General features: G+C 45.6%; 3 protein-coding genes across 3 annotated transcripts; all 3 read left to right on the top strand.

The window, feature by feature from the left end:
- Positions 1 to 3,552: 3,552 nt before the first annotated feature.
- Positions 3,553 to 4,513, top strand: LOC103317766. Its single transcript, XM_008216756.1, has 3 exons — positions 3,553 to 3,979; positions 4,074 to 4,166; positions 4,251 to 4,513. The coding sequence occupies exons 1-3, from the start codon at positions 3,553 to 3,555 to the stop codon at positions 4,511 to 4,513; spliced, it is 783 nt and encodes a 260-aa protein (XP_008214978.1).
- Positions 4,514 to 14,789: 10,276 nt separating this feature from the next.
- Positions 14,790 to 17,551, top strand: LOC100117900. Its single transcript, XM_001602335.5, has 3 exons — positions 14,790 to 15,189; positions 15,435 to 15,537; positions 15,953 to 17,551. Exons 1-3 carry the CDS (start codon positions 14,860 to 14,862, stop codon positions 16,315 to 16,317), a joined length of 798 nt encoding a protein of 265 aa, XP_001602385.1. The 5' UTR covers positions 14,790 to 14,859; the 3' UTR covers positions 16,318 to 17,551.
- Positions 17,552 to 18,146: 595 nt separating this feature from the next.
- On the top strand, positions 18,147 to 20,597 carry LOC100117936. Its single transcript, XM_001602400.5, has 3 exons — positions 18,147 to 18,550; positions 18,661 to 18,763; positions 19,377 to 20,597. The coding sequence occupies exons 1-3, from the start codon at positions 18,212 to 18,214 to the stop codon at positions 19,739 to 19,741; spliced, it is 807 nt and encodes a 268-aa protein (XP_001602450.1). The 5' UTR covers positions 18,147 to 18,211; the 3' UTR covers positions 19,742 to 20,597.
- Positions 20,598 to 26,644: the final 6,047 nt, after the last annotated feature.

Genomic DNA, 26,644 nt, shown 5'->3' with positions numbered 1-26,644 from the left:
AACGTCCTCGACCAGCCTCCGCAGAGCTACACGTCTCTTCCAAATTTTTACGACTATCGGTCATTCGTGAACTACAACAACAAAGCCGATCAACTTTACCAGCAAGTGGCGACTCGCGGAAGCGCGGCGAAGATCGACGACGACTCGAGAATCCGTGACGAGCTGCAGCTGCCTTTCACTGAAGGCCAAGTAAAAGTGGCCGAAAATTACCGGGACGAGATACTGCCGCCGAGTAGTACTACCACGGATCAACCGCCGCTCGTGTATCTCATGCGGGAAGCCGACGAGACCACGACGGCCAAGTTCAAGGATAGCGCGGCCGGATACGAGCGCTGATGTGGATCGATTAATGTCAAGGTTGGAGGGCTTGTCTCTGGATCGAGTTCTCTGCTCTATGCGTAGATTGTAAATGCGAGGCGTTGATGCTTGTACTTTTAGTTTGATTTTTTGTTCATCTATTTTTATCGTTATATTCTATGGAATCATAAGAACAAAGTAGTATGCAGCTGGAGACACCAAAGATGGGATTAATAATAGATTTTGGCGCGTAAAATCGCTCATTGTGGTTAAAAGGACTTTCTCCTGCATGTTGATGAGGTTGGAGTTTGAATGGATTTCAAATATAGGTCAGTCCTCCGAGGAGGTGAGATGATATACAATGTAGTATTGTAAGATATACTTTGTAATCATTAATTGTTCATCTTGCGAATCAACGATTTAAATTAAGTCGACTTCGTTACAAAGAGTCATCGAAGCAAGGCATCTACGATTTAAGTAGAACGAGTCGCGTACAGTAAGACCAGCCTCCGCGTATAATGCTATCGAGAACTTTAAATATTTAATACTTGAAATATTTAAAACAATCAATCAATGTTGAACGCCGAGAAAAAAATACGTACACGAATCGACACACACGTACACCTTATATACACTCAATAGCACAGACGGTCCATTCGAAGCGACCCTGTTTCTCGCAAACGCTTTCTCCGTGTATAGCAGTACCGGAAGGATCGGATCGTGGGAGATAAACTCGCGCGCGAGTGCGAAGAGAAAGAGAAACGAGCAAAGATGGACGACGATATACGTTGTACGTACGTTCGAAAGGACGAGGGAAGAGAAAAGAGGAACTTTCGATTTCTCACGCGTACGTGCGCAGGCCTTCGCGGAATAAATCGAATTCGCAGCCGAAATTGACAGTTCAAGGTCAAGCTGAACGAGCGATCGGCGTAGGTACACGCTGTTAAGCGATAGGAAGGATATAGGCTGATGTCGGAGAACACTTTCTTCGAGGACACGGTAGCGGATTGGCAGAATGAAAGTTACGCTGCAGGACTTTGGATACGGATTTTACTTTTCGCCTTCGATTGCTAAACTTTCGATTGGACGGTTTTTGTTCGATTCTTTATTTTTTCTGGATCAGTGTTAAATTCGATTAGAGTACGTTAATGGTTTCGTGAGAATATTTATTTTTATCCTAAGCTATATTTCAAGATCGTAGTCTAGGAATCGTAGTCGAATAGTTTAATCATCGTGGCGAGAAATTTGAAATTTATTACAGGTTCCTAGTCGTAGTTGACCAAAGAATGTAACGGATCTTTAACGATTTTCGCTCTTAAATATCTTACTATACAGCTAGTACCGAATACGCAGCATACCAAACAACATTAAATACCCCTAGCGTTGAAAAATTGTAAATATTGTTAATTTCAATAAATAAAAGTGTATAAGTCTCGTCTCTATAACTCAAAAAGAAAATGTTTGACCTCATTTTGCAAAATACAAAGCCCATCCCCGAAGCCCTCGAAGGTTTCGAAGAAAAAAATCATCATTCACGTTCGCGCAAGAGAGATGGTCGACGTCGTCGATGGATCCTCCTTCGCGAGAATGGGCCAAGTGTTACGCGCCGGCTCGGGTTATATCCTCGCGCCGCTCGTATGTACACACGAGCTGTGCAAGTCGAACCGAAGTGGCACAGAAGAGAAAGGCATACATACGCGGAGATGAACTAGATTGGAGCAAGAGCTTGGCTCTCTTCTCTCTTTCACCCGTCGTCGTCGCTCCTTTTTTTTGCCTCTCTTCTCGGCGCCCTTTTCTCTCTGCATCTCTGCGTTCGATTTGTACGTTTATGGGCTTCTCTTGTTCTTCATAAAAAGTATATGCTCTTGGGCGAGCTTTGAGGAATTCGCGAAAAACGATGCGAGGTCCTGTTAGATTGTGACTTGAGATGAATAGACGTGAATTATTATTTGCAGGTTATAGACCTTGTTAAAAGTTTTTGAAATTAAAGTTTGTAATTTTCTTGAATAAATTTCATTTTAGATCTGTTTGTGGTTTCGACACCTTCAGTAATGGGGTCATTAATCCCCAAAGAAAACAGGTGAAGCAAAACATTAGTGATGATGAGTACTTTTTATCAAAGAAATCTTATTCAAAAATAGACCAGCTCGTATGGACCTATTTCAAGAAAGTTCTTTGTCAATATTGTGCCTTAATATAGAGCAATCGGCGTAAAGAATCTTCAGAGGCAACAAGCCTTTTTTTGTGGCGTAAAACTTTTAATGAATCATCGTGACATTCAAAAGTTTTTTGTAGCTCACTTTCTCGAACCTTTAGATTCAATGTCAAGATCACGGCCTGTAAAAATACGATAAAATACATCGACCCCATTTCAAATATTAGAGAAGTATTTTAATTATATGCTTACTTATAATTGTTTATCACACATTTTTATTCTATGTATAGCGTAATAAGGAAATTATTGCCAGGCAGTTGCAAAAAGTTTCCGCCGACGCGCAAAGATCCTAAGGATTTTCCTTCCGTTAAAACTAATCAAATTAAACTGTTTATCGCGGTTACGGTATTTATTACGCCAATACAGCCGCTCCCAACCAGAGCAGAAAATAAAATGGTAAGACTGAACTAAATACCAGAGAGGTGTAAAAAATCAAATATCTCCAAACAGCTCGGTGCGAAGAACTGCTTCCTACATTCAAATGGGCCTGCTACCTATACACAATGTAGCCTCACCTCACCATGCCTACCATCGATATAAAAACAACCAGGGAATTCCATCGTCTAACAAAACAAAAGTCATGCTCGACCAGATTCCAGCGAGATTTTAGGAAAATTAATAGCTCTAACCCGTGTGTACCAAAAAGTGCACTCCATTGAAACAGCGGCATGACTAATTTACAATCCTCCTGCGGTAACCAGAAAAAGACCATCTTTTTATTCGTCTGAAGCAGCAGCGAAATGACTTCTATGTAGGTATCTAGGAGTCGACGAGCAAAAACGTCCTCGTCGCCTTTCCAACTCCGTAACGCTCTGTAAACGCGCACTTGCTGTGCAACGCAGCTATCTGTATCCATCGCTCTTTCTCTGGCTGCTGCTGCTGCTCCGTACAATCTCCGGATGGTCGACGAAAAATCATGATTATCCTCCGTTTCGACTTAGGCGTTTTTGTCCTGGCAAGCCTATATCCCGAGCTAGAATATAAACCCGGGTATCGACGACTAGGTCTCCATTGTCACTGTCTCACGTCACTGCTGCGCCATGAGGCCGTCGCGATTGCTCTTAGTCCTCGCGATTCTCCTTGTTATCGAGAACGACGGAGTTGTTGGTCAGAGTAATGACACTGTGTGGAAGGGTTTCTCGGTTACGTGCAACAATGATGATAAGGGGGAGGTGACGAACGTGTCAGTGTCCTGTCACGGGATCAGGCTTGTCAGAAAGATTGTACAGAAGCTGTTGGAAGAGGCCAAGAGGAAGAGGAGCCTGGAGATCGTGGATGGAGTCAGTTTGGTGCAGAAGGACGAAGAGGAGGGTTTCAACAGAGGTGCGAGAGTTTTAAAGGAGTCTGGCCAGACTTCGACAGTGATGAGCTTTCTGGAGAACAGAGAGCTCAGGATCAAGTTGCCAAGTTTCTTACCCGCAAATCTGGAAGATGCCATTGAGGGAAGCTTACCCTCTGCTGAGCAAGGTGTGTAAACGCATGAAATCTTACTGTGAATTAATGTCTAAGATTTACGTGAAACGAAGCTGAACAATAAAACCGATCTCGCTTGTATTTTCAGCCAAAGGTCGTGGTGGTGGAGGCGGCGGTGGCGGCGGCGGATTCGGCGGAGGCAAAGGGGGTAACGGAATGATGATGATGGCTCTGATGATGGGTAAGCAATTGTCATACATCCATTCTAATACTATTTTAGTATCAATGACATCATTAAAAATTAATAATAATTTTATTTTAATAGGCAAAACTATGGCAGCAATGGGTTTCGGTGCCCTGGCCCTTCTGGCTATGAAAGCTCTGATGGTTTCGTCACTTGCTCTGATGCTCTCTTTGATTGTAGCGGCGAAAAAATTAGCGAGTAGCAAGGAGGACGATAGCCACCACGTCGTGTACGCGCAGGAGGTCAGCTCGCATCACCGGCGACGCAGGAGCCTTGGAAGCAAGCACGACCACCTCAAGAATCAGCCATACCGAGGATACATAAACTTACCGACCGAGATGTAGAAATCTCGCTAGTGAAGACGAAGAAGCAGAGACTCTTTCGCGTTCCTACTTTATCAACCGTTGTATCTTCCTTTCAAAGGTCTATTGAGGTCAGATTGTGGAATGCTGTTTTTGTGGAACTGTACATTTGTTCTTTGACATTTTCATTTGATGCGTTCTTACAGAAACAACGTTGAACGATTTTAATTGATAAAGTAAGAACATCACACCTGCATTGGCTCTACTGTAAGACTGAACCGACGACAGTGTTGTAATTTTGAAATCGACTCATGACTGACGACTTTAGATCGACGATGAATTAAAGTAGAAACGTCGGACGCTCTTCTCTAGAAAGGACATAATTGACACCACTTGAGACGAACGCATGCATTTATTACTCTACAACAAGCCCAAAGATTCTTCTTATAATAACTGTAAATTAGAACGGAGACAATGGAATCGCGTAGGAAATTTGATCGAGTACCGGAATTAATGACTATAACGAAAGTGACAGTGACAGATTTTTGCAGTGAGACAGGCTAACAGTGACGGTGGCAGTGACAAAGAGACGAAAAATGGAAAGTGAGGCGCTACTTCGAAACCGAAAAGCGTTAAGAGACCCGCATACGTTGACAGAGTGAAACTTTTTGAGTCCACTTGTGTGATACACTTTGTTTGAACGACTGTTAACCGCTTGCACACATCGACTGACTTACGTATACGCTCCTGATTTTTGTATTTCCGATTCCACTTAGCAGAAGCACGAGATGTAACGAAGTACAAACGTAATATATATATCCTATTTATTCGTGTTGATAAACTAAATAACTTATTTATTTGTACGCTGTATTATTGTTATTCTTAATTTTTTGTTCTAAATAAAGTAAAAAAGTTACTGAAACTTGTATAAATCATTTACCAAATTTATTATTCACAGCATAACTGGAGGTAAATGTGCGAACAAATAAGTCCAAGGTAGGTTCCAAAATATCAAAATCTATAAAATAGAATCTTAGTAGAGATTTGATTTTACCAAATTTTAAAAATAATCGATCGCAAAGATAGTGGATACACTGACCGTAAAGATATCTATGTGAGTTGGTTAACTCGCCGGATCCAAAGGCGTGAAAGAGGAACGGATTGGCCGACAGAAGAAAGTGTGCCAAGCGATCTGATGCAAACACGCTTTTTTACGTCTCAGTGAGCGAGCGAGCAGGCACGCATCTTTCTTTCTTTCTCCGTTTCATGCACACAAGCGTCACACGTGGACTCTGAATTTTATTCTCGCGCAGTGGGTCGTAAAAATTCCTATCTGCATTAGTCCATAGAGCCAATCAACCTGGTTTTTGATTGAATCACGAAATTTATGAATGAAGTAGCGTGATAAACGGTTTGGTCAATGCCTTCCACTCGATAATTTGAAACTAGGACTTGGACTCGAATTTATTACATTATGGAATTTCATTTATTTGTTCATATGAAATTAAACCATGAGTAAATATCGTTACAGAAACTAGACGAAAAAAGTTTATTTACTCCAAAAATTTATAAATCCAGATTAAGATTCAACCTTCACCGCAAAAATAAAGCATTTCCTAGTTCCTAATCAGCTACTACTTATGAATCAACGCAGCGCAGAGCAAACACGCGAAGCCTTGACTCTTGCCAAGGTCTCGGGCAGAGATCAACGCTCGACGCGTCCACCTCTCACGAGAGCTCGGAAGCGATAAAGCGTCGGTAGCGGTATCTTGTCGTGCGCCGTCCCCCCACTCCTCTGGGCAACGGTCCCCGCAAGGCCCCGCGGCGGAGTGGGGAGCCAGCGACGGTGGGGGGCAGCGGCAGCGGAGAAAGAGAAAGAGAAGAAAAAAGAGCCCGCGAGAGAGGAGAGAGAGACCGAGACCCACTGACCTAGATTCCGCGCGGCGCTTCCTTTTTTACGTTTCGAATACCATAAAACGCGCTGGGCCCGGTTTGCTCGCGCGCAGACGACGGCGGTGCTTCCGCGCACGCGGATCGGCTGTCCGGGACTCCGTGTGGGCGCATTTTCGAAACTGACTTCTGAGATGTGCCGCGCGGATGTATTCCCCCGGGAACAAATTGTCGCTGCCGCTGGGGAAAAGATATGCCCGGGCGTTATTTATTTTCTCCTTTGATCATTTGATATCTCGTCTTTTTCTTCTTCCTCTTCTTTTTCTTTCTCTTGCTGGGATCTTTTAACTTTTGCCCTAAGCTGCTTGCGGAACTTTTTGAAGTAGCTTGGATCGGGGTCACGTGCAATCGCTTTTGTTGTAAATGAGTGGCTTTCGTAATTTGTACGCGGCCGGACTTTTTATCGTTTTTGCTCGATATAATTTATTTCTTTAAGCCAAGTAATGGTTCTGCATTATAACTGTTCCGGACGTAACCGAGGGCTGCTAGGGATAAAAGCAAGTGCGACGTATTTATTCTTTATCAATAATATATTCTACCTATTAGTAGTTTTATCGAACGTTTCTTTCGACAAGGCGATTCGTGGCTTCAGGCCAATACGGTTAGGAGTGATTTTATAATCATTCCTAGACTGGCACGACCCCTCTAGGAGTTTTGCTCCGCGGATTTTGAGGGTCACTTTCAGTGCGGAGAGGCTAAAAGGGCCGATCTGTGACTACCAGCAGAGAGTCGAGTGGCGGGAGGCATTCGCGTGAACACATGACTGCGTGTGTATAGCTATAGATATAGAGGAGCGCGCGCTGTGACTTTTGAACCTTAATGTAGTCTTGTCCCATACAGAAACGTATTATTTATTTGAATCACATTGTATATTCTTATATTCTAGTAAATTCCCAAATTAAAATTAAAAAAGAAAATCAACTAAGTTTATCAGGTTAAAGGTAAAAGACAAATTGCTTGAAATAAAATTCATTGAATAATTTTATGGACTTTTATTTGTTGACCTCATTGTCAGCTAATTATAAAGATATGGCACTACAAATTTTATTCTATCTTACATCCGATAATTTGAATATGGGTGTGCCCACTTAAATTCAAATTTGAATAGATTGAAGTTTCAGATATCTAAATACTTTGAGTGTTTCTAAAAAGGCTAATTGACCTGGTTAATTTATTAGAATTTTCGGAATTCTCAACACTTATCATGGTATTGTGTGCATCAATTATTAAAGTAGATGCCTGCTCCAAAAATATTAATTTAACACGATTTGTAAAGAAGATATAAAAAGACGTACGATTATGCATCAAAAGTCACGTATACTGCTGTTTACGAAATCCAAACTCTCCAAGCTTCATCCTTCAAACCCACATGTCCTAGAAAATTTCATCGAGACATTCCAGCATGAAAATCCGATTACCTGTTCAATCGCATCCGACAAATATAACGCCTCGCTGGTGCTGTATCTTGAACGGATCTGGTATACCGTAACTCCGATAATTTACGATTGCGGATCAAACGACGACCGAACCCTCTCCGGTAATCCTCATTACCGACCGTTTCGCCATCGATAAATTCAGCGTTAGACCATCTTAGTCATTCGACAGGATTCTTAGCTCATTCGCAGTTGGTGGACCGTTGGCTGGACCTCAAAAATGTTTCGGGCCGCTCGCATACACGTCTATTAATAACGCGATACTGGCACAGTAGCCGAGTTATGAGCGGCTCGTTCCTCCTCATCTTCGCCTCTTTTTTTCCCTTCGTTGTCGCGCGCTCGCGCGTCGCCTTGTAAGCGAGCCCCGTTACATTCCATGCACATTACGATATATTCGATGAAAATTTGAATTTCAAATTATGTGTGTTATATGTGCTCAAGCGCGGTCTTCGATTTTTCAGGTCGATCGCGCGCCTTTTGATGTTGTCGGGTTATCGGCGAACATTTTTTTTTATTCGATGTTCGGGGACTGATGTCTTGATGTCAATCGGTAATTAACCGCGCGAGGTGGTCCGAAATTGGGTAGGACATTTGTCACGCGGATGCAAGACACTTGCCGTTAGTCGTTTTAGCTTTGACCGAATTACAAAGAATGAAAATATTGTGATTTATTCGTATTGATTCGTGTCGATAAATTAGTTTGGGAACAGAGCAAATGCTTGGAATCCCGTGGGCTCTTGTCGAATTCGGGTATGTGTGACTTGCATGGCAATCGTTATCAGAACTCTTTGATCAGTCGAATTTCGCTTGCGTACTCCGCTAAAGTGTCGACAGGCTTGATTAAATATTCCTCTCAAGTACGTCAACATGTATTGTGTTGCTTTACGTCTGCATTACAGGCTGACGAAATTCCGGAGAAAATCTTGCTTTCCATTTTGGATTTCTTGCTAGATAAAAATTATCAAACTCTTGATGACCATAAAAGTTAACATTCCTTTTCGCAGATAAAATCAATTACCGAATAAAGTTACGCATATCTTACTTTTCTCTGAGACGAAGTAATCGGTAGTCTAGACATTCACGCTTTTAGAAATAAAAAAAATGTTCAAGTCCACCGAAACTCGCTTTCTACGAGTTATTCTTAGCCCCGCATTGTTAATCACTCGCGCCAACATCCGATCGAAACTTTTTCGAATTTCGCTTTTAGCATCGTGTGTAACTTTCATCTTACAAATGACCCTCGCAACAAGCCATTGACGCAAACCGATTGGCCAATCGTCCCGAGCTATTGACCCCACGATAACGATCGTCGTCGATCTCGGTCAGTGATCCTTTTCCTTCCAGCTTACCAACTGCACACGTGCGCGGCCATTGGCATTCTTCCCTGCGTGCGCTTCCCGACGACTCTGGTTTCGCAACGGACTCGGCCGCACGCCGGAGAAACCCATGCGCGAGGTTTTACTTTTTAAAGGCGAGTTACTTCCTTTTTTTTGTATTCCCCAGCGCAGGAGAGAAAGAAAAAAGTCACCTCGGGTCACTTTTACTTTTTACGACGATTTGAACCTGATTTGAGGAAAAAGTGTGGGTAATGCGTACGCGCTTTTTTTCTCTTGATCGTGAGATAGCGCGAGGTTTTCTCGAAATTTTCGGAGGAATCAGTGGAAGAGCCGGACTTTTTCTTCGCGCTAGAGGCTGCGCGAGAGAAAGGGATAGTGATCGTGTGAAAGTTTTCAGTTTTTGGAATTTGAGTATACGGCTGCATACGTTGATTTTCTTCTTTTGCGACGAAGCAGACGGAGGTTACTCTTCCGAGAATAAGCAGCACTGAAACGACGATTGGTAAAAATGCGAATACCCTTTCTCCTAAGACGCTTCGTCGGAAATGGAACAAGCAGAGACAATGAGCCATAAAATATCCCTACCTTTACAAGGATCTAGATTCCATAAAAGGATAGAGAAATTAAGCTAAGCAGGAACAAACTGCCTGTCGTTATCGTGATATCCTCTTAACTGTACAGTCAGATTTTCACAGGTGATATTTCATTCGTCTAGAACGGAGAATGATCAGTCAGTCGAGTCATTAAACTTGCCAAAACGAGTCGAATATTAACACTGAGTACTTTTTATCCAGCGATAAAAACTCTGTTCTAATTTTCATACATGGTCACGGTGACGATTTCTATTCTGAAAAAGTCACGGTAATCACTGGTTCTCTAATTGGCTGTTCGTTTTCGCGCTCGGTCTTTACGAACGCATCAATTCCTAACCTCAAAAACTGAAGATTTTTAAAATGCGACAAAAATTTTCTGTTATTTTCCGTAGGATTCTCGACCTCTTCAAATATAAATTTCGAGCTTCTGCGAATCTACGTACCCCACCGCGGTCACCGCCTGAACTATTCGTGTCTCTGGCGAGCACATAGTTAGTTTCCTATTTTCCTCATCACAATCTGCGAACAGAATACATTTATAGAGGTATGCGATCCATGCCAAAAGTACCTACTACTTTAGCCGTTCATGGTATAACTGTCAAGTAAAAAATAAGAATTTTATTGTAATAATAAGATGTGAAACAATCTCGTGTTGATCTCGCCAATAAATCGATCAAAGCAATTACCGCCGAGCAAATTGCCTACTAATCGCACTTTTCTCCCAGACGGGAATCTCCCGGCGAACGCGCAGCATCCGGAGGTCAACGCATCCCATTAAAGCGCGGAAATATCTCTCTCCCACGATCTCGAGACAATGGCGCCGTAAAACACTCTTACTTCCGGTAAGGAATCCTCTTACACGTACACCCGAACACATGCACACGGACACGCGGCTATACCGCGAAGCGCTAAACGAAAACGACATGAAGGTGGTTGTCTCTGCGGTGCGCGCGCGTTGAGGGTCAGAGTAGAAAGTGGACGCGCCGGCTGCGAAGGTCGGATCCGGGATTCTCTCCGATACTGTTGCAGTCACGGACTTTTCATTCATTCATTCATGCGGACATTGGCACTTTTTTTTGCCGGAGCGTCTGCGTCTTGCGGCTTTTTTATTAGATGATGCTGGTTTCACTTTTTAGGAGGAGTTTCTCTTCGGCATAGTGCGCTTTTTGTTCTCCTTCAGGATTTCTGAGTGAGGCGATTCTCCGAGCTTGAGAAGGTGCCGATTTCACAGGTTTTTTTAATATGCAAATATTGTACTTGATTTTTCGAGACACCCTACACATTTCACAGCCACTGGTTTTCGTCGGTGCAGTAATTCGTTTTATTGAGGCGTCGTAAAATTTTTACTGTTATAAAGTTTCACTCTTATTGAGTCCAGAGTAGGTTATAAATTTTCGGTTACTTTCAGTTTCAAGGAAAAAACAAATTGAATCCGTCGTCTCGAATTGAGCTTTATAATCACTCAGCTTAAAAGCACCAGTAGAATTTGGACAAAGTTTTCAACCCAAAGGAAAAAGTCAACGGCGCGAAGAAGCAAATGTAAGACGCGTGAATTTCAAAGCAAATAAAAACGCTTTCTCTTTCATTCATGCGACATCGCGCTATTACATTCCGGATATCTTCCTCTCTTTCTCTCTCCGCCGCTGAATGACGAATTTAACACAGAATTCTACGCACGCGCGCAGCGTGTATTATAGGCATGTATCCGCGAGTGTCCGCCTCTGATGTGATTCAGAGGTATCTCATCTCGGTGAAATTATCAATGGACGCGTGTCCGGGAGGAGCTTTAATGGATGTGTGCTCTTTTGGGGAGAGTGAAAAGCGTCCGATTCTCGAGTGGCCGCGAATAATGGCATGGAAATCGGAAAAATCAGACTTTCCAATTTCTAGATGGATGTCCGCTTTTTAAAGTAAACATCACACCACGCACGTGGAAATCGGCATACACTGCGCGCCTCTTGTTGACGCGTTTTCTAGAAAACAATTAAAAAGTACATAAGTCTTCCATTCCAACGGGGCTCTCTTTCTCTCTGTCCGCGTGCAGCGAGAAATTTCGATTATCTCTCCGACTGACGGCCGCTCATTTTTCTCCTCACACCGTCGGCGTCGCTGCGCGTACCGATTAATCTTCGGTATCACTAATGAAACCTAATTCCTCATCCAGGAGCACGGGACGAAAAAAAACGCTCCACAGTAGCTTTCGTTCCCACCTTTCACCTTCGAAACCGACCCACGCCTACGTCCGAAAATTACAAGTTTTTGTTAATTTAATTACGCGCCGGCCCCACTTAGTAAAACAATCCAACACACTTTTTTATCCCCGTTTTTTTCTCTGGTCGGCCAGCCTCTCACAGTACCTTTCCATCGAGCACATCAGAGAAAAAAAATAACAACGGCTTTAGCGCCTGATAAACAGGGACTCATTGTGCGCATAATGGCTCAATCGCTCCAGTCCGACCCGTGTTGTGTTAGGCTCTCGCGGCGCGAGGTGGAACTGGGGTGTGTACGCGAGAAGAACCGTTTAGAGCCGACAATCGCATGGGTGGTATTAACGCTAACAGTTTCGCTTGTATAAGGTCGAGGCTGCGCGCGAGCGCGCACCGGAAAGGACTTAAAAGCCTTTTAAGGCGACGCTTGGCGCACGACGTGATTTGTGTGGAAGACAAATTTTCGTCGACCGACAGGTTGATTATAGTCGGAGCTTGGCGCAAACGGTTTTTCATAAATTGAATGTCCGACGTCGTTGTCGCTGGTCAAGGAGCAAGCCGGCTGCCCTTTCGAAGAAGGCGAAATTGCAGGGCTCGCTGGAGACGCGTAATTACGCTTTCCCCTCGAGATGCTCCAGTTTAAAGCTCCGCTCTCGTATGTACGCGCCTAAAACTTTCGTTTAATTTTCGAAGCCGAAAGCTCTGCCGCGAAGCCGAGGGACTTTCACTAATAAACTGGTTCGCGAGTTAACGCGTCGATAATCGCTTAGAATATAGGTACTGTTCGGCGCGAATGCAAATTTCTCCCAGTGCAGATGCTGACCTTCATTTGCGGCCGGCGGGGATTTTTTTAATTAGCGCGAATTATATACGCCGTGGAGATGCGACTGGATAAGGCATAAAAATTATAGGATGCGAGAAAAGAAAGAAGATCTTGGTCACTTTCTACGAAGAATCGCGAGTGTGGCAAAATGTGATGAAATCTTGAGCGTTTACCGTTATCATCGCTCGCGCGAGCCTCGAATTTACCGATATCGAGCTGCCTGCGCGCGTATGACACCGTAAGAATATTTCATCATTTTTACGATCATTCCTGTAGGGATACATGTATAATACTTTCATTCATTAAAATTCATGGCTAAGAGCTTGATCGATGGGATAGCGTAAATTTCCCCGTATCTACGCGACAATGAAACGCAGCCGCGCTATCCATCTGAAACTTTATCATCTACACGCAGACACGCACAATCGCGGGGAATAAGAGCAGAGGAAACTTTCCATTTTTCGTGCGACGCCTTTTATCGCGCAAAAAGATGAATTCCAGCACACGTGACGAATATTAAACCGTGTCACGGCAGCGGCCAAGTCAAACAGACACATATTATACTGCGTGTGGAAGCGCGAAAAAATCTCCGGAATCCCGTAAAAGCGCGCCTGTGTGCGTGTAACGCTACCGATGCCGTAAAGAAAGAAGAGACAGCGCGAATCGTGTCAGCCGCGCGATAAATTAGTCGGGCGAGTGCGTGTGCGCGCGTGTCCGTGTATACGTGCGGAGAGAGAGAGAGAGAGAGAGAGAGAGAGAGAGAGAGAGAGAGAGAGAGAGAGAGAGAAAGAAGAAAAGAAGGTAGGGTCGCAGGTCGCGATTAGAGTAACTTTCGCGAGCACTTCCGCGATTTACTTTTTTTTTACGATGATGATGATGAGCGTGGGCGAGTGGTCTGGTTTTTTTAGAACGTGCTTTTCCTCGGCCTGCTTTGATAATCATCGCGGGATAATAACGCCGTTTTGATAAAATTAAGTGACACCCGAAGTAAATAAACTGTCTATGCGTCTCGGTGGCAGGAATGTGATTCCCGGGCTTATTCAAACGTATAAGTCCCGCGATAATCTCGTATTATTTATGAGGTACGCTTATTCAAGTGTCCAGAGCGCAATGCGATATATCGTATGTACAGTAGTAAAGACGGATAATAGTCCAGGCCTAGCGGCAGCTCGCTTACACGCGGATGTGTACACGAATTATAGGCGCACATGCGCTGAAGTCTCACTTAGCAAAGTAGACTTTTCCGTAAGTACATACTCGCGTATGCGCGCTTGTCGCCGCCGCGAGTGAGAGAGACCCGGGAGCTGCGTCCTCGTAGGCGTTCACGGGCCGCTGGAAAGCTTGGAAAAATTTCTCGGATGCTTGGGATCATGGGATAAGTCGTACTTAAATCGCGGTAATCCAATTAGGCGGGGCTGTCGATCAAGCGAGAAGTACAGCTAGTTTCGGATTTCGGAGGTATGCCTAATATGGTTCAGTTCTCTCTCAATAGTTCATACAGCGAGTGTAAGGAACAAATGGAAAAAATTTCAAGACCCAAAATCCTAATACCGTCCCGATCGGGCGGCGAATCGAAGCAAGCGTGTATAGGAGAAAAACGCGTGTGGCACAAGCTCCCGTAGCCGGTGACTAAAACCAGTCCTCGCTGTTTTTTTCTCCCAAAGTATCGAAAAAAGGAGGGATCGAACGCCGGCTATACGCAGCATCTCTACGCGCGCGCGGGCGAGAAGAGCCGAGAGGAGGTGGGGAAGAAGCTGCCGGCGTGCAGCAGCCGGCCAATGAGGAGGAGAGGGACAACGCACCGTTCGACCCATACACGAAGATAAAGAGCACATTCGAAAATTCTGTATATTTTTCTCTCTCTCTCTCTCTCTCTCTCACTCTTTCTTCCTCTCCGCTCTATCGGCCGATGCCCGTCCCAGCTGGTATAAATAGTCAGTGACTTACATCCGTACCTGACTCGTCCGACGCTCGTTCGCCAGACAATATATCTACTCATCTCTCTCAGCTCTCGCCGGAGTAGAAGACCCACACAGATCAGCATCATGAAGAGCTTCGCCGTGTTGTTCGTTGTCGCGTTGGCCGCCGCAGCCTCCGCCCAGAGTATCGACGAGTGCCTCCAGCAGGACAGCATCAGCTGCGTGCAGAAGAGCCTCTACCGCAAGGCCAAGGAGTTCTTCGACAAGGACAGCTTCGAGCTCGTCACCGGCGTCTCGCTCGTCAAGGCCAAGTCCGACAGGAGCTCCCGCAGTGGCAAGGACCTCGTCTACGAGCAGGAGATCGACCAGGCCCCCAGTGTCGCCGAGAGGCAGAGCGCCCTGGAGAACTTTGTCGGCGAGGAAGTCAGCGATTTCTTCAGCGGACGCAGCTTGAGGGTCAGTTCTCCATCTCTTTGTGTGCGCGACATACGTTGTGTTGATTTTTCTCTCTTAACTTCAGACAGTGCTTGCTTTGTGAATCTCTTCCACTTAGACTCTCTCTCTCTCTCTCTCTCTCTCTCTCTCTCTCTCTCTCTCTCTCTCTCTCTCTCTGTCTCTCTATATCTCTCGTAGCTTCAGTGAAGACCGTACGGGGATTCCAATTTAAAAACACACTAACGTTTGCAAATTTGAATTTGCAGATCAACTTCTCGCCGGCTCTGGAGAAAATCGGCGAGTCCGCTCGTGCCCTCAGCGAGTCTGTGCCCACCGAAGTACGTGAAGCCGTCAACGAAGTCGTTGAAGGTAAGCTCGCTAATTGACAACCTTATTCGAGCCCAATTTGTTCTATCTGGCAAATGGACTTGGAAAGGGAACGTAAATAATCCTGTTAATTGATAAAGCCTCCCGTAAATTAAAACAGTAATGGTTATTATCTCGCGGCATCTCTCGCTCACTACCGGCGTAGAAGAAAGTCCAAAAAAATGTCCTTTTGATTCACGCGCTAAGAGGAGAAAGTACACGCACGAGACCAGTAGTAACATGCCGTGAATTCCTCGATTAAATCTTAATACGCGCGCTGCTCCTGCCGATCGGATAGGTCCCTCCGACAAAAAGCTCCGATGCCCGAGCGCTGACTTTCTCCTCTCGAAAATTCGTTTCGTCATCGCTCGAGGGAAGCTAAGAGCCAAAACTCATCGTTCGATATTTATCCTTCCAGGCCGAGGCAAGAAGAAAATCCTGAAGAAGATCCTGCCCCTCCTGGCCCTCGCCAAGGTCAAGCTCGGCGCCCTGGCTGCCCTGAAATTCTTCTTCATCGCCCTCATCGCCAAGAAGGCCATCCTCGCCTCCCTCATCTCGATCGCCATCTCCGCCTTCATCGGCCTTAAGGCTCTCTATGCCAAGCACAGCCAGGGCGGACACGGACACGACACCACCGGCTACAGCTCGGGATGGAGCTCCGGTGCCAGCGCTGGATGGGCCGCCCCAGCTGCCTCCAGCGGATGGTCGTCCGGCGGTAGCTCCGGCGGATGGGATGATGGTCACTCCGCCCAGAGCCAGGCTTACTCCGGATACCACAAATAAGTTCTGGACGTATTATATGCCGTAATACTCCCTAGCGTATATTGAGACGAATGATTGAGAGAGAATTTTTCTAATTACCGATAACGATCCTTCCGAGCGTGGTCTTCTCCGAAGCGGCGTCGGTCGCTGAATCGATTTCTGTCCTCGTGGGAAATTGGCGTAGAGATCGGCCGTGCGCGCACACATCTGGCCTGGTTCGCGAGGAATCCGTGAAATTCCATGGTCGAAAGAGTCCGTTTTACGTTCGATGGAGAGTGAAATTAAACCGGTTAATATGGGACTGATATGGTACACATTCATATCTGCCGCCTCGTACTTTCACGTGGAACCTGAATATGGTCCCACAACAAGAGTTTAATTTTCTCCTCGCGCACGCTAATACGAACTGTTTTGACTGCCGCAACGGCAGATTTCTCGGTGTTAAACACACTCAAAAGCACGCCAGCAATAACTATATCGGGATGTATTATATTGTCGAGAAATAGACGGCGTGACTCGCGATCGAACCAACGTCTATCCTATGCTAATTTTCAGTGGAGACCAGTTAGATGCTACGACTGGTTCTTTCTGTTGAAAATTCGTAATTAGGTCACGCGTTGGAGATGAATGACTCACGCGGGTGTCACGACTCTATTGACGATAAATCGGATGCGCGATCGGTATCTCGCTTCGTATTACATCTCGGGTGTGTAGACGGGACGCCTCGAATGCCGAATTAGTAACAATACGATCGCTGTGTCAAATCGGTATCGAGAGGATTTACGAATGTAAATTTTATTCGAGGCCTTTCTTTTGACACGCGTTGAGATTCCACGCGGGGCATCGATCGATCGATCGGCCGACCCAGTGACGAGAAGACGACATCGGAGGATCGACATGACGGAGAGAGCGAAAATATTTATTATTATTAATATTATATTATTATTATTATTATTATTATTATTATTATTTATCGGCGAGGCGCCAAGCCGAGCCGTATCTCCATGTACATATTTATAACGATCGCTCGCACAAAGCTCCATAATGTTATTATACGATAATTATTTATGAAACAAATCCTTGTTTTCTCATCTAATTTATCCGAGTCCACTGTTGAACTTTGAACACTTATACGACGTCGAGTAGTTTTTTTCTATGTTATTTTGTACGATTTTTTTTACATAGCGGATTTGATGAATCAAAACCGAGAGGCTAGTCGTTCGTTACCTTTGTCATACACACGCAATATGTCAAACTTAATATACCTCTGATTGTTCGAGTGTTTGAATACACTTTGTTACAAAAATTAAACCTCTGTCTTTTCGTTGCCTTATTTCACCCGCACACTCATTCCATAAATTTATTCCGATAGGAGCTTATATAGTTTCGCTAAGCCAGTACACTAGTCTAAATCCGCTAAATCACCGGCGACAGCTCTGCCGAGAATAAACGTCACTCTCGCATGCAGCGAGCCAACCCCACGTCTCGTAAATTACCGGTCGTCCACTCCCACCTATGTATCGGGTCGCGCCCACGCAGAGATCCATCAGAGCGTCCAACCTCCCGTACACACGTGCGAGGAAGTGACGCCGAGCGATATTGCATTGTGTCGTCCTGCGCATCGTCCGAAAAAAGGGGGGCACCGTGGGTAGGGGTCTCGAAGCTGGACCTTCGGACACGAAATTTCACCTGGACGGGGGGACTGGTTTCGGGCGAAAAAAGAGGCGGGTCGCGACGACGCACATTGGCTCGCGTACTTGCGCTCGTTTGCCGGCTCGCGGTGTATATATAGTTAAGCGCTGCACCTGCGTACGTGACTCCTTGCTTGGCTCTTCGTTCGAGAAGACGACGAAACACGTACACGCGTTTTCTGTTGTTTCGAGACACTGACAGAAAGAGAAAGACAAAGGAAAACATGAAGCTTTTACTGCAAGTCGTTGGGATAGTCGTGCTGGTGACGGCTGGAGTTAGAGGCCAGAGCATCGACGAGTGCCTGCAGAAGGACAGCATTTCCTGCGTTCAGAAGACGCTCTTCAGGAAAGCCAAGGAGTTCTTCGGAAGGGAGAGCTTCCAGCTGGTCAACGGGGTGAGTTTGGTCAAGGCCAAGGATGAGGGAAGAGGAGCCAGAAGTGGAAAGGACCTGGTGTACGAGCAGGAGGTCGAGAAAGCTGCCGGTGTCGCCGAGAGACAGAGTGCACTGGAGAACTTTGTCGGGGAAGAGGTCAGCGAGTTCCTCACTGGACGCAGTTTAAAGGTCAGTTTTTGAAATAAAACCAATTGTTTGTGCCTAACAGCTTCAACATTGTTCAACCTTCCTAATATTTGTAGTTCAAAACAAAAGACTGATTATATATTCATTTGCAGATCAACTTTGCCCCAGTTTTCCAGAAAATCGGCGAATCAGCCCGTGCCGTTAGCGGTTCTATCCCCGCAGAGGTCAGACAGGCCGTCGACGAAGTCGTTGAAGGTAATGGCAACAGTAACTGTATTCGTTTCCTTGCGATTTGTGGAGTGCGCGTACAGTAAATACAGCTCTAATTGAGATTATTTTTACGTTAGCTTAATTAAAGCCACTCGCTGATGAGTGAAAATAAAATTTCACGTTCAATTAATTTCGCAAGTTTAACGTCGGGATTTAATATTATGCGAATAATTTATGGCGAAAAGTAAAAGCAGTAAAAGTTAAGAACTTGTAAATTGTGTCAATTGTTCAATTAAATCGCGTTAAAAGTATAGGCTGTAAAAGATATCAATTAGCGGTCGATATTTTTTCAATTAACGAATCGATAGATTAAGAAGTAGTTAAAACTAACGACTGAAATTTTAATACTAGATTATCGACGCTCTCTAGTTGCTCTTACGTGGGTGTACAGTAAATCGTATATTCTTTACGAGACTGCGCGTTAATCATCCTGTAATTCCATATTGGAAGCTATGTCGTAATCCTATATAACAGTAACCTACATTTCCTTGTGTTCGTAACACGTCGGTGGCATTAACCCTCACTCCTTATTCTACAAGTATAAAATTCTTCTAATCGTTTACTTCATATTTGTTAATAAAACTATTTCACACTTCAGGTCGAGGCAAGAAGAAGCTCCTGAAAACCATCATTCCCCTGCTGCTGGCGGTGAAGGTCAAGATCGGCGCTCTGGCCACCCTGGCCTACTTCGGCATCGCACTCCTGGCCAAGAAGGCAATCCTGGCCTCCATCATCTCGATCGCCATCTCAGCTTTTATCGGACTCAAGGCCCTCTGGGCTCACAAACACGCTCTGCACCACGATACCACCGGCTACAGCGCTGGATGGAGCTCGGGTGTCGGCGCAGGTTGGCCCGCTCCAGTGGCCTCCAGTGGATGGTCGTCCGGAGGCTCCGGGTGGGAGGATACTCACGGAGCTTACTCGGCGCAGAATCAAGCGTACTCTGGGTACCATCGTAAATAGGGGAGAGATTGAACTGCTGATGGATGATTGAGAGAGTTATCTCGTCTTCTTGCGGAGTTATTTATTTTTAGTACGGAATGATCGGCTGATTAGTTTGACACGGTTATTTATTTTATTTATTCTTTTGAAAAAATTGTTAGTAGAATAGCATTTTAGAAAATTAGCAATGACCGCACTACAATGCCACGTTTGTTTTCGGTGGAATTTGTCCGAAATAGATCGTCGAATGAATTAACTAGGACAATTAAATAAGTAGATGAAAAAGTGTCAGACTGAAGCCGATTCATACGTATAAGTTGACTATAATCAAAAGCCGAGAAGACGGCGTCTGAGTTTGATACGTAATGGAGAAAAAGAATATTTATTATAATTATTTCTATTTATTACTATGATAATATTAACACTATTTATCGGTGTAGCGCCGAGCGTTACACTTCAATGTAAATAACTTCACTTATACCTCTATACAATTACGTATAATGTAACGATTACTGTACCTTCTTTATGTATGCATTCAATTCACTGTACATTGCGTTCATCGAAGCGCGTCATCGACAGACTGTGTCACATTGTTGTAATGTATCCGTGTCACCTGTTCCAAACTAAGTTGCAACGTAGAGTAGCGACTCTTGACTCGTTCTCCTTTTCCATACAATTTTTCGGACATCATTAAGGTGCACTAGTTAACGTAGCGAGTCGTTTATCCGACCGACTGTGCGCACTATTACCGGCGTGGATCATATGCATTATTATATTGTATACACAGACGGGACGTTATAGCAGAATTGTTCAATCAAACCGAGAGGCTAGTCGTTACCGTTGTCCTCCTTGTCTTACACTTATATACCTCCCAATGATATCTCGAGTGTGTCAAATACACTTTGTTAAGAAAATCGTGTTGCCCTCGTTGTTATTTACTTCCACTCGATTCCAACTTGCGATAAGATCTCACGCATCGATCCTCGATTTCAAACAGTACACAGATAGTAATAGTCGAAAGTAAAAGCACCGATAACTTTCGCTAGCCGATTTGCATTCGATAGTTTTGCAACACGTGATTCTCGATAAGAACGCAGAGGGCTCTGCCGGTCTCACACACCCAGCAAAGTGAGAGAGAGAGAGAGGTGAGTTTAATTGAGCGTGACGCGTCTCCCTCTCTCATCCCACGAGTACACAAAGCATAAGAAGCAGCGGGAGCAGCAAAAATGAAGTCCCGTTAGTCTCCTCTCGTGGCGTCCTTGAAACCGAACCGCCTGCACGCACACGATGATCGACCCCGAAAAAAGAAGGCAGACCCTCTGGGAAGCCGATGGTCCGGTTCTCTCTCTTCTTCTTCTTCTCTCTCTCTCTCTCTCATTCGCATGTTTCGCGTGAGAACTGCCTGAAAAAAATACACGCCGCGCGCGCGCGCGCGGAGAAATCTCTTTCTCTTTCGAGCCCGTAGCGATGACTTTCGAGCCTTCCTGGAAATCGAGTCGCGACACGAAATTAAATCGTAAGTGCTCCGGTTTAGGTGCACATACACATACGCGCACGCCGTTTTGCTCTACTTTTGGGATTTTTTTCTCCAGCAGCGTCGGAAAATTTTCTCATGTATTGAAATTGCATCGTGCTCGCGCGCGATGAGCGAAAGCGTGTGTTTGCCTTGATGAGAGAGGTGAATTGCGTATGTGAGTGCAGCAGCGGCTTGATTATGAGGATCTCCGGGGTTGGGCTTGTTAGAATGAAGAGCGAGACGCGCCGGACGCTTAAAGACTGTAATTGCGGAAAGTTGTACGTTCGCGGTTGAGATTGAGACGTGTCAGTTTGCTTGGATAAATCCTCTCTCTCTCTCTCTCTCTCTCTCTCTCTCTCTCTCTCTCTCTCTCTCTCTCTCTCGCTTGAGGGAGAGTGCTTTGATTGCAGTCTTTTTCCGATCTAATTATTCTGTTTAATTAAAAATTAACTTCGTTAACGGCAAACCTGACCCGCTGATTATGTAAGTAAATATTTTCCTCGAACGTGTGCTTGTCACGCTTAACGCAATGATCGATTGGCAGCGTTAGCTTTGACTTCGGAACAAGGGGATAGACATCAACGGAGTCAATCATTTTAAATAATTTGTGTCGGTGTGTAAAAGTGGGTCATTTCGGACAACCGGCGGATCTGAACATCTCTCGGTCGGTAAAGATGCCAAGATTGGAAGGAGCAATCTTCTGTCCGTTCATTTTTATTTCGAGGAGAACAAAGAAAACACAGAGCTCCGGTGCAATCAATGAGTCACTTACGTCTTTTTTTGAGGTTTCATTACTTCTCTATTAAACTAAATCGTAGAGATGTATCACGAATCAATTATGATAATGAAGGTATAGTGTTTGAAGAGTTATAATAGATGATACGTTCGAGCGTAGCCGTAAATCAAATTGAATTCGGACTGGTTTCTGGCCAGCGAAGATAGGTGGCGCATAGTCGCTTTTCAGCTTTTCCTCATCGCGATCTGCCTGCTGAGTGTAGATATAGAAGTGCCACCTGTTCGTAAACTGCCTTCTTTGGCCTGCTGCTTACACACAAAGTAATCGATCATTAGACATAAAAACCAAATCAACCAATGATTCCCAATACGCATAGCCTAGATCTCCCAGCAACATCTAAAAATAACGCAACCCGAGCGAATCCTCGCTCCATGCGCACACATGACAGCGCAGCAGTCGAAGTTTCACAAGCCCATGTTCGCACGACGAGCAGCGGGAGAAAAATGCATAACGGTGCAGACGCGCCGTCTCCACTTGTACACGTACAGCAGCAACGTACGCGTTTATATACACTCGCGCACGGCCAAAGGAGAAGGGGAAGAAAAAGCGCATCGCACTACCGCACACATCCGCGTTCGATTGACCAAAGAGAGGTCGCGAACTGTCCATCAGGCGAATCGGGTCGCGATAGATGCGCATACTCGACCTCGTCCCTTGCGACGATTCTTTTATTTCCTTTTCTTAGTTCTGAGAGATTCGCTTTCACGGATACGTGGCTAGTATTCAATTAGCAAGCGCGACGCTGAGCAACTGGAACGTTTTAGAGACTTGCAACGCTTTTCTTTCGCGCGCGGTTATTGATGGTCGCTCGTTCAAAGGGGGGGGGGGGGAAATATTGAATGCTGATTGCCTAGAAAGGTGAGAGCGAGAGATAGGAAAATCGCCGGGTAATTTGGATACGTAGCGCCGACGAGCGTCCGACTTTGGAAGAGGCTTTTGAGAATCTTCGTTTTTGTGGGTCAGGGTAATCCCGCGCATTCGATCGAACGCATCGTCGATCAGCAATTTTTGATGCGCAGTGTACGCGTATGATTTCTCAGGACTACTTGCAGTCGTGATATCGGCGTCATTTCTAAACTAACTGTTACCTGACCCAAGTCATATGGACTTCTGCGCTTATATCAGGAACACACGGAATTCAAAGTCGTCGATCGAAATTAACATACCGTAATTCGAGAGATAAGCCGCGCTTCACGTACGAGGACTTTTCGAGGAAGCTCCGTCACGTTTCCGCGAATCGGTTCTCACGAGGAAAGCCAGCGCCGCACGGAAGGCGTTAACCGCGGCGACGCGCCGCCGACAAAAAGCTTCTCTCGCAACGCCTCGTTGCCTCTCCATCACGCAACGATGCGCCTGCAGTAGCATGGAGCTGTTTTTCTTTCCGTTTGTTGATCAGCGCAGCTGAAAAACGGTAGCGATGATGCCGTGCGCGAGTATGCGCGAGAGCGAGGGAAAAACGCGTAATTGTCGAGCTGTGATTGTTGCGTAACTGCAGCGTGCGGGTTTATTAAGCGAACGGTGCTTTTTGCCGAGATTGGAGCTGGGTAGCTTTTACGAGTTTCAATAAAAAGCTGCACTCGAATCGTAAAGCGTTATCATTGCGCGTTGTTCTCCCCTATCTACTGACCCTAATCGAATCTAAATAGACATCAATCCGACGCGTGTTTCTTACACCGATCCAGTTAGAGTACAATAAAGCTGCATCGGCTGCACATGGACAAATAAAAAGATCTCCGACGGCTTATACAATCGGCCGGTGATAATAAAAAGGCAAAGATGCGAGGTCGCTTTGAAAGCAAGAGCTGCCGGCGCCTTCGTGACTTTCGATTGCGGTAAAACGCCGACGCGACGATAGCACGAGTCGCATCGCGATATAGTCGGGAGAAGAGAAGCTGCTCGACGTGCGGGAGACGTGAGAGACGGTGGAAAGTGTCGTTCCGATGTACCCACGGTATTCACTCGTGGGGTATTATAACGTCGTTTGGGTAGTTATTCAGATCTCGTAAACTTGCTGCGTTTAAAACGACATTAACATGTGGTTGCCACCAACCGTCTGATAAGCTTCCTAATTGCAAGAAAGATATCTATAGCTCCGTCCATTCACGCGGCCGTAGCTCGCGCTTACTATGCCATTGAGCTCCCCTGCGAGCAGCGCGAAAGTGGACCACGGTTTATAGAAATCTCCGTTGCGCGCTGAAAAAAATACACGTTAGGTGGATGAACTACTGCCTAACGTCGCATGTCGCCGCTGCCGCCGATAGTCGCCGATGCGCTGAATAGAGACTGGACTTTCTGATGCGCCGCTATACGTACGTACGTGTCACTGGGTTACTGGATTTCGCGGCGAAGAGCTGGTCTTCATATCGCGCTCTCTAAGTATTTTCTCTATTTTCGAGCGATTTGTCGCGCTCGTAAAGCGCGCGCGTTTCGAATCGCGAAAACAATTTTTTCCCTCAGTCGCATACGCGCGTAATTAGCGGTTTCAGGATCCTGGAGTGAACGATCGAGGAAACTGGAGTATACACACTCGCATATGTATCCTGGATTACATTGTCTTGTTTGCTCGCTCTAACGATCTGTTGTCCTTCCGTTGATGCGACAGTAATCGGTTAAAAAAATACACTCCCACTCTCTCTCTCTCTCTCTCTCTCTCTCTTACGGGATCTCGCTTTAATTTTCTCGTTATTTTCCTTTATCTCCCAGTCGGCATTAACTTTCATAATCCGATCGCTTTTCTCAAAGATACTCGCTGATTTCGAGACAATCGCGAGGCTACCGTTAACTTCCCAGGCGGATGCCTTCATCCGCCTCACGCGTGTGTGTATTATATGCGCGACGATGACAGCCGCAATCGCTCAGCTGCTCCGAAATTCTTATCCGACTGCATCGCGCGACCTTTGTGAGTTATTAGCGTGCGTATACAAATTGGTTCCCCTGGAATATGCGAAAGAAAGCGCGTTATACATATTTATCGCAAAAGTTTCTTTTATTCAAATACGTACAACAGAATCTATTCTCCGGCTTAACCCGAATACTCGCGAGTAAGTGTTTCTCTCTCTCTCTCTCTGTGCATGCATCTAGCGGTCGGCGGAAAGCTCCCGTTTCGCTGGAGAGCGCGGCGATTTGTTTTCAATAATCACTTTCTACATAAACAGCCATTAGTCTCGGCGCGCGAAATATTTTATTCAAGCTACGTTCCAGCCCGAGGTAAAATCGAACGCGGACATGCACTTTCGATCGCTCGCGCTATCTCTCTCTCGCTCTCTCTCTCTCTCCTCCGCAGCACTGCAGAGAAACGTACTTAGAGCTCCGCGCCTAATGCTCCGGCTTTAGAAATCGCTTTTCCCGATCGAGACTCGCCCTGACCTTCATCTCTCTCTCTCTCTCTCTCTCTCTCTCTCTCTCTCTCTCTCTCTCTCTTCGGGCACTGTGTCTCTTCGCGGTGATTTACGCCTCGTAAAGCAGCGGAGCCGCGAATGCTAATTGCCAGAACAGCGAGAGAGAGAGAGACACACCAATTAAGGCGACGAGATCTCGTTAATTAGGGGGATGAGAAAGCTACGCTGTACGGGCTTCGTATGATCGAGGAGGATACTGGGCTAGATTTTTACATAGAAGATCCGCAGCGCAATTCAGAGGTATAAGTTAATTCAATTTATCGCCGCCAACCAGTTTATAATTGCGTCTCGGCACTTACCTTAATCCTCTCGCCGCAAGAGATTATAAAAAGCATCGATACTTTTTCAAGCTCATAAACCGAAGCGTTGCACTGCAGGCACGAGGAGAAAATCAACTCCGCTTGTTCGGGCGATCATATACCAGCGAGCGATTACGGATTTTTCTGCCCCTTGACCCAGGCGCGCGCAGAAAATTAACTATAGCTTCGCGATATCTCGCGGAGAGAATTTTTCCACCTCATTTCCAGCGGCGGCGCGAGCGCGGTATATCGCATTATCTCCTCGGCAGCATTAACCGCTTCGTTTAGCAGTGCGCCTGTCAGCTTCCTCCTCGATACACGTGATTCCATTACCGAGCCGCTGAAAATCTCCATTTCCACATCCGAAAATTCAAACGGATACGCTTGTATTTTCTACCGAAAGCGGGCCAGCCAATGAGATACAGCTCATCGGCGAGGCAGTTATCGGACCTCAGCTCGAATAACATCTGCTATCATGTAACGCCATCGAGCATGAAGTCGCGCGGAGGTCGCTGCAGTAGGGAGCCAATCTGCTTTCTAGCCAATTGGTTCCGGGCCGCGCTTCTCGCGGCCTCTCTCGCAGTCACGCATCTGCGGACACGAGCATCGGCTCTCCCTTATATTTATGTACGTATGCGTACGCGCGAGTCGCTTCGCCGGGGTTAGGAGGACTCGGCTCGATTTGTGATGATGAACAGGAGGATTGAGACGTCGGGATCGAACGGGATTGTCTCGATGTCAATTGGAGTTTGATGCCTTCATACGTTCACACCTTTCACTCGCGAGGCCTTTGTTATCGGCGAGATCAACGTCTGACGCCGATAGGATCCGTGCAGTCATGCGCCGGGTTTTCAGAGTTTCTAATAACAGATTTCATCGCGATAATACTTTTAATAAGAAGCTTAAACAAGTTAT

Source organism: Nasonia vitripennis, chromosome 4 (genome assembly GCF_009193385.2).
Source record: "Nasonia vitripennis strain AsymCx chromosome 4, Nvit_psr_1.1, whole genome shotgun sequence".
Classification (NCBI taxonomy): Eukaryota; Metazoa; Arthropoda; class Insecta; order Hymenoptera; family Pteromalidae; genus Nasonia; species Nasonia vitripennis.
This window is presented reverse-complemented; position numbering and strand designations above follow the sequence as displayed.

What these genes read in the sequence shown, in the direction of transcription:
- LOC100117936 (XM_001602400.5), top strand. Translation starts at nt 18,212, where the DNA reads ATGAAGCTTTTACTGCAAGTCGTTGGGATAGTCGTGCTGGTGACGGCT. An exon ending in TCACTGGACGCAGTTTAAAG is followed by an intron (nt 18,551 to 18,660) that starts GTCAGTTTTTGA and finishes ATTCATTTGCAG; the next exon opens with ATCAACTTTGCCCCAGTTTT. An exon ending in CGTCGACGAAGTCGTTGAAG is followed by an intron (nt 18,764 to 19,376) that starts GTAATGGCAACA and finishes TTCACACTTCAG; the next exon opens with GTCGAGGCAAGAAGAAGCTC.
- LOC100117900 (XM_001602335.5), top strand. Translation starts at nt 14,860, where the DNA reads ATGAAGAGCTTCGCCGTGTTGTTCGTTGTCGCGTTGGCCGCCGCAGCC. An exon ending in TCAGCGGACGCAGCTTGAGG is followed by an intron (nt 15,190 to 15,434) that starts GTCAGTTCTCCA and finishes TTGAATTTGCAG; the next exon opens with ATCAACTTCTCGCCGGCTCT. An exon ending in CGTCAACGAAGTCGTTGAAG is followed by an intron (nt 15,538 to 15,952) that starts GTAAGCTCGCTA and finishes TTATCCTTCCAG; the next exon opens with GCCGAGGCAAGAAGAAAATC.
- LOC103317766 (XM_008216756.1), top strand. Translation starts at nt 3,553, where the DNA reads ATGAGGCCGTCGCGATTGCTCTTAGTCCTCGCGATTCTCCTTGTTATC. An exon ending in CTTACCCTCTGCTGAGCAAG is followed by an intron (nt 3,980 to 4,073) that starts GTGTGTAAACGC and finishes TTGTATTTTCAG; the next exon opens with CCAAAGGTCGTGGTGGTGGA. An exon ending in GATGATGGCTCTGATGATGG is followed by an intron (nt 4,167 to 4,250) that starts GTAAGCAATTGT and finishes TTATTTTAATAG; the next exon opens with GCAAAACTATGGCAGCAATG.